We start from the raw sequence: 6,324 nt of genomic DNA, 5'->3' as shown, positions 1-6,324 counted from the left end.
GCCATTTAGGAATCTGGGCCAAAAATCTGTCTGGGGATTGCTTTGAGCAGGGGGTTGGACTAGATGACCTCCTGAGGTTCCTTCCATCCCTGATGTTCTATGATTCTATTCTAAGTGGAAGCTGAGGAACAACCCTGAATGTGGAGAGTTTAGGCAAACATTTGAACATTGGCTGATGCAGTGCCCCGGCAATGTCCTGTACTCCCAAGGAATTATTGAGATCAGTGAGAACACCAGGTCTTGGCTGCAGTTTTGGAGTGACAAGCTATGATGATGACCAGTGAGAGCAGGGCCCCAAGGGGTTCAGAGGAGCCCAGGGTGCCCACTGAGAGGAGAGCGCCTTCCCCAACTCACTGCTCAGCTCTACAGGCAGCAACCACTGACCATGGGAGGGAATCACTCAGCTGCCTCTGGCTCCTGAGGAGAAGGATTTGGGTCTTCAGTCTCCCTGAAGCCTTTTCTTCTGAAGCAAGCAATGGAACCTGGTACTGCATCCCTGGAGATCAAGGGACAGGGAGACTACAAGAGCTGCAGAAAAGCCCACCTCAGCAACAAGATGCTAGTTCCTCATCCCCGACCTGTCCTAGGGATGGAAGTGCCCCTGGAGAGTTGCCAACAATAAGGCTAGTGCATGAAGCTCTTTGTGGTTCCATGGAAGATGCCCCATGAGAAGGTCAGCATCTCTCACTGCCCAAGCCTTATCTTCACAAATATGGCTACTTCCGTTCAGTCTGGGAGGGCCTAGATTCTGGATAACCAACTCTATCCAGACTTTGTGTGTTTGCTTTAGTCTCCAGCCCATTAATAGCTCCTATGTCCACACTAGGTCTGAGTGGTTACTCTGGCTGGTGGGTGTTAAATTCTAAGCAATGGTTGTTCTGGTCATATCTCTGGTGGAATCCCCACCTCCCTTTCAGTCCAATTTGAACTCAGAAGCTGGCTTCTGGAGTGGAGAATACTGTACAAATCAACAGAAAGCTCTTGTTCATATTGTTGTTGTGCTCAGCTGAATAATTGGGCTGCTCGGTTGTTTCCTGCTGCATTTTGTTGCCCTTTTGCTCCTTTTCCTGTAATGTGAGCAATGTATCTTCTTGTCTCTCATGTTTGGAACAGTAGCTCAAAGGCAGCTGCTGGATTTCCCCTTCATGGGTGTTTCCCAAGCAAATGTTCTCTGTCTTTTAGTTTTAGGATGTTCTAGAATGCAGGAGTTTTCCCATGAACGTTATTTGATGTCATGTTGCCAAAGGAATGTCCTGTTCCTATATCCCATGCATGCCTTGGCTCTGTAAGTAATGGCAGATCCTTTGTGATAAAGAGACTTTGTTCCCTCCCATTTTGATAGTGTATTTCTTAAGTTTTTCAGCATTTCTCACCCTGTTGCTGCCTCTGGAAAAATACACAGAACTGAGCAACAGGGGCTCCTGCTGCCAAAAGCCCACACCAAAGGATTCCTCCTTTCCCTGGGCTCTGTAATAGACCAAGGGAAACATACTGTGAATAGATGGTTTGCAAAGGAGCAGTGCATAGTAACCTGCACCAGCCCCAGGCAGGTTTCAGGTGCTTATGACTATGCAGGTGTCTCCAGCTGCTGTGCCTGCATACGACCTGCTGGTCCAAGAGCTGGAGCCACAACCTCTGTAAGAAGTGGGGGAAATGCTCCCATATTATGTAAGGGAGAAAAGTCCAACTACAGGGGCTCTGGGAGGGGAGGAGCCAGGGACGCAGGCCACACGCGGGGCAGTAGGATGGGGAAGCCACTCACCAGAGCAGAGCCATCTCCGCCAGTAGTGATGCACCCCTGCACCCTCCCTCCTGGACTGTGCCTCATTCCCACACTCACCACCCCCCTGCTGGAGCCCCCAGAGCTCCCCTTGCTTGGCACTGCTGCCTACAGGGTTGGTGTTTCCCCCCGGCGTCTCCTGAGAACAGCCCGGGGTGGGTGTGATGGGCTCAGTCACAGAGACCCCCTTGGGACTATCACTTTACATGCTCAAATTACCTCTGAGCCCATTTTCCCTGATGGCTTGGGACTCCAGAACCCTGCCTTGTTGAGCCAGACACACTAGTTTGCTGCAACACAGACCCAGGTCTGAACCACGCCCCCCAAAGCTGAAGGCTTTAATTGAAAACCACTCAGCAGGTTACCTATCTCCAGCACCCAGACCCCAGTTCCCAATGGGATCCAAACCCCAAATAAATCCATTTTACTCTGTATACAGCTTATACGGGGTAAACTCATGAATTGTCCGCCCTCTATAACACTGATAGAGAGATATGCACAGCTGTTTGCTCCCCCAGGTATTAATCAAATACACTGAGTTTGTTAATAAACAAAAGTGATTTTATTAAGTATAAAAAGTAGGATTTAAGTGGTTTCAAGTGATGACAGACAGAAAAAAGTAAGTCACCAAGCAAAATAAAGCAAAAACACGCAAGTCTAAGCCTAATATATTAAGAAACTGAATACAGGTAAATCTCACCCTCAGAGATGTTCCAATAAGCTTCTTTCACAGACTAGACTCCTTCCTAGTCTGGGCCCAATTCTTTCCCCTGGTAATTCCTTGCTAGTTCCAGCAGACATCTTAGGTGAAAAGCAGGGATTTTTTCATGACTGGGACTGCTTTGTCCTGCTCCACCCCCTTTTATAGCTTTGGCATAAGGCGGCAGAGGCCCTGACTCCACCCCTACCCTGCCACTTCCCACCCTCATTCCAACCCCTTCCCCAAAGTCCCCGCCCCAACTCCGCCCCCTCCCTGCCCCTATTCCGACTCCCCCAAATCCCCGCCCCAGCCCCGCCTCCTCCCCTGAGCGTGCCACGTTCCCGCTCCTCCCCCCTCCCTCCCAGAGCTTGCTACAGCTGAGAGGTAGGCGGAGAAGCGGGGATGTGGCGTGCTCAGGGGAGGAGGCGGAGGAGGAGGAGGTGAGGTGGGGCGGGGCACTTGGCTGCCAGTGGGTGCAGAGCACCCACTAATTTTTCCCCGCGGGTTCTCCAGCCCCAGAGCACTCACGGAGTCGGCACTTATGCAAGGCGGGGATCCTTTGTCTCTCTGGGTCCCCACCCCTCCTTCTAAATGGAAAAGCACCAGGTTTAAGATGGATTCCAGTATCATGTGACATGGTCACATGTCACTGTAAGACCTCATGGAAGGCTTGCAGGTAAATAAACCCATTCACAACCAATTGTCCTAGTCAATGGGAGCCATCAAGATCCTAAGCCACATTAATGGCCCACACTTTGCATACTTACAATAGGACCTCAGAATAGTTGCATCCGAAGAAGTGGGTTGTAGCCCACGAAAGCTTATGCTCTAATAAATTTGTTAGTCTCTAAGGTGCCACAAGTACTCCTGTTCTTTTTTTAATAGGACCTCAGAGTAATACTTCATATTTCTAGTTTTAGATACATTCATACAAATAGGATGAACACACTCAGTAGATTATAAACTTTGTAATGATACCTACATAATGAGACCTTTTGCATAAAGCATATTCCAGTTAAATTATATTCACATTTATAAACGTATTTCCATAAAACATATGGAGTGCAACATCACGGTGGGTTTGCAGTTTTTACCACCGTCTCTGTGTGCAGAGGGAAGGGCATGAAGCTAGAAAACAATAGGCAGTAGAGTGGCTCTGGTGGCCCACTGTGACACTAGTCTGGCACACAGGGGTACTGGGTTCTGTTCCTGGGTTGGTGGCTAGTCATGTCATCTTTTTGTGCCTCAGTTTCCCCATCTGCCAAACAAGGCTAATGGAACCAGCCTCCCAGGGAGGGTGCTGTGCAGGACGGTGAGGGAAGGGCGCAGGGCGCTGCTGCCAAGAACCACACAACACCCTTCCCCATCGGTGCAGATAGGGGACAGGCCCAACCAGGTTCACACAGAAGTCTGCGGCGGAGCTGGGATCCGAACCCGGGGCTCCAAACTTCGGCCCGCACAGGGCCCTAGCCGCGCAGCAAGCGGCTACCCATTGCCTCCAGAGCGCATGCGCACAGAGGATTGCCTGCAATGCCGCTCTCCCTCAGCAGGGGTTGCTTTGCAAGGACTGGTCAGGATGAGCGGCTCAACCTACAGTAGCGTCTCTGCGCATGCGTAAATACGACTCCCCGATGATGACATGCCTCTTCCCAGACTATGCGAGAACTGCGCGTGCCTCTTGCTGTTCATTGAATCGCAATGCCGCTGGCGTGGTCTCAGCGTGCACGTGACCGCCGCGCTGTGCTCGGCCCCGTGCGCTGAGGTGGCGGCAAGATGGAGGCGGCGGCGGTGCTGATCGGGGTCTCGTTGTTCCTGGGCGCCCTGGTCCTGCTGCTGCTGGCGGCGCTGGGACAGGGCTCGCCGCGGGAGCCGGGCACCGGGGAGCCGGCCGGTAAGCGGGGCTGGGGCCGCCCTCGATCGGGCCCCGTGCCCGGAGCCCCGCGGGACGCGGCCCCTCAGCGGGCGGCTCGCCCCAGCCCGGCAAGGCCGGGAGCCCGCGGGCCTGGGGCGGGCTGGTGGAGGCGGCTCCATGCCCAGCCAGGCTGGGTCCGTCCAGCTCAGCGGTCTGCCTGCGAGAGCGGCCCGGGCCAGGCGCTGCCGAGGGAGCCAGCGGACCCGGGCGACCCCCGGGGAGCCAAGCCAGCTCCCGCTGAGGGGAGCGCGGGGCTGCCGGGGTGGATGCGGGTCCCGGTCTGCTCAGCACCGGCCCGGGAAACGGGACTGGGTACGCCCGGCCGGCGTGCGGGATCGCCCGGCTCGGAAGCAGAGCCAGAGCGGGACGGCGAGGCGAAGGCCGCCTGGGAGCTGCAGGGAGTAAAGCCAGGGCGCTGTGTCCTCTCAGCGCTTCCCAGACATCCGGCAGGCCGAGCCAGGGTATCCTCCGGCCCGGAGCCAGAGACACGGGCTCTTCTAGTCACCCCGGATTGGGACACTAGAGTTTCCGACCCCCTAATTCTGTGCCTCAGCCCCAGTGCCGTCCTTCTCCCCAAGTTCTGTCTGTCTGCCAGTGTACCCATAGCCCCGAAATCACCCTGCTCTGTGAAACAAGCCTGGTCTCCAGGTCAGGAAAGCTCTCTAGAACAGGGGGTTTCAAACTTTTTTTTCTAGCGACCCAGTTAAGAAAATTGTTGAGGCCCGTGGCCCAACAGAGCTGAGGATGAGTGGTTGGAGTGTGGGAGGAGCTCAGAGTTGCGGTGAGGACTGTGGGGTGGGGCTGGGAATGAGGGCTCAGGGCTGGGGTGGGGGGTTGGGGTGCTGGAGTGGGTCAGGCTCTGGGCTGGGGGTGTGGGCTTTGGCCTGAGGATGAGGGGCTTGGGGTGCAGGGAGGGGCTCTGGGTTTGAGGGGGGCTCAGGGCAGGGGGTTGGGGCGCAGGCTTACCTCCAGCAGCTCCCAGTCAGCAGCTTCCCGCCTATTCTGGCACTACAGACCTCACTGTGCTCCGTAAGCAACCAGCAGCACGTCTGCTTCCTAAGCAGAGGCACGCAAGTGGCCCCTTGTGGCTCTCGCCTGCAGGCACCGCACCCCCGGCCAGTGGGAGTGTGGAGCCGGTACTTGGGGTGGGGGCAGCATGCGGAGCCCTGTATCCTCCCCGCCTAGGAGCTAGACCTGTTGGCTGCTTCCGGGACACAGCACGGTGCCTTAGTCAGGCGGCACCGCCGCAGGACTTTTAATGGCCTGGTCGGCGGTGCTGATCAGAGCTGCTGTGACCCAGTACTGGGTCGTGACCCACAGTTTGAAAACCACTGCTCTACAACGGACAGCAGACTTTGATGAAGAACAGAACTCAAAAATCCACTTTCTGTTGTCCACCTGATTGGTAACAGCAGCATTCAGACCAAAGCATGCCGCTAGTGTAGATGCCGATATACTGGTATATTGTGCTTTGCCAAACCTGAATGAGCTATACCACTAACTGCCAGTGTAGCTGCATCTACATTATGGGGGGTTTTCTGCTTTAACTATAGTTAACACAACAAAACTTCTAAGTGTAGACAAGGCCTAAACCCACTACATTAACAAGCCTCATAGCAAAAGGGCATCACGTGCAGATGTTTTAGTCCTCTGAGACACCACCGTACACTGTAGCTCTGCCCTCTCCTGATTGCACTCTTAGTAGGATTGTACTTTTCCTGGGGTCCCCAAAATACATTCTTGCTCTGGTGGGAATCTGTAGTTTTGCTGGCGCTAGCCAAATCCTTTTGCTTAAAAGATAGGTTTCAGAGTAGCAGCCGTGTTAGTCTGTATCCGCAAAAAGAACAGGAGTACTTGTGGCACCTTAGAGACTAACAAATTTATTAGAGCATAAGCTTTCGTGGGCTACAACCCACTTCTTCGGATGCATAT

The 6,324-nt window shown here is 54.2% G+C and overlaps 1 protein-coding gene across 1 annotated transcript in view; it reads left to right on the top strand.

The window, feature by feature from the left end:
• Positions 1-4,213: 4,213 nt before the first annotated feature.
• The window catches only part of TBL2 (transducin beta like 2), a 20,769-nt gene continuing 18,658 nt past the window's right edge, over positions 4,214-6,324 (top strand). The window contains exon 1 of the mRNA XM_024209348.3: positions 4,214-4,371. Within this exon, the coding sequence (XP_024065116.1) occupies positions 4,254-4,371 (118 nt within the window). The 5' untranslated portion in view covers positions 4,214-4,253. The remainder of the gene's footprint in view (positions 4,372-6,324) is intronic.

The sequence above is a fragment of the Terrapene carolina genome, unplaced genomic scaffold, assembly GCF_002925995.2.
Source record: "Terrapene carolina triunguis isolate 2854851 unplaced genomic scaffold, T_m_triunguis-2.0 Scaffold620, whole genome shotgun sequence".
NCBI classification, from domain to species: Eukaryota; Metazoa; Chordata; order Testudines; family Emydidae; genus Terrapene; species Terrapene triunguis.
This window is presented reverse-complemented; position numbering and strand designations above follow the sequence as displayed.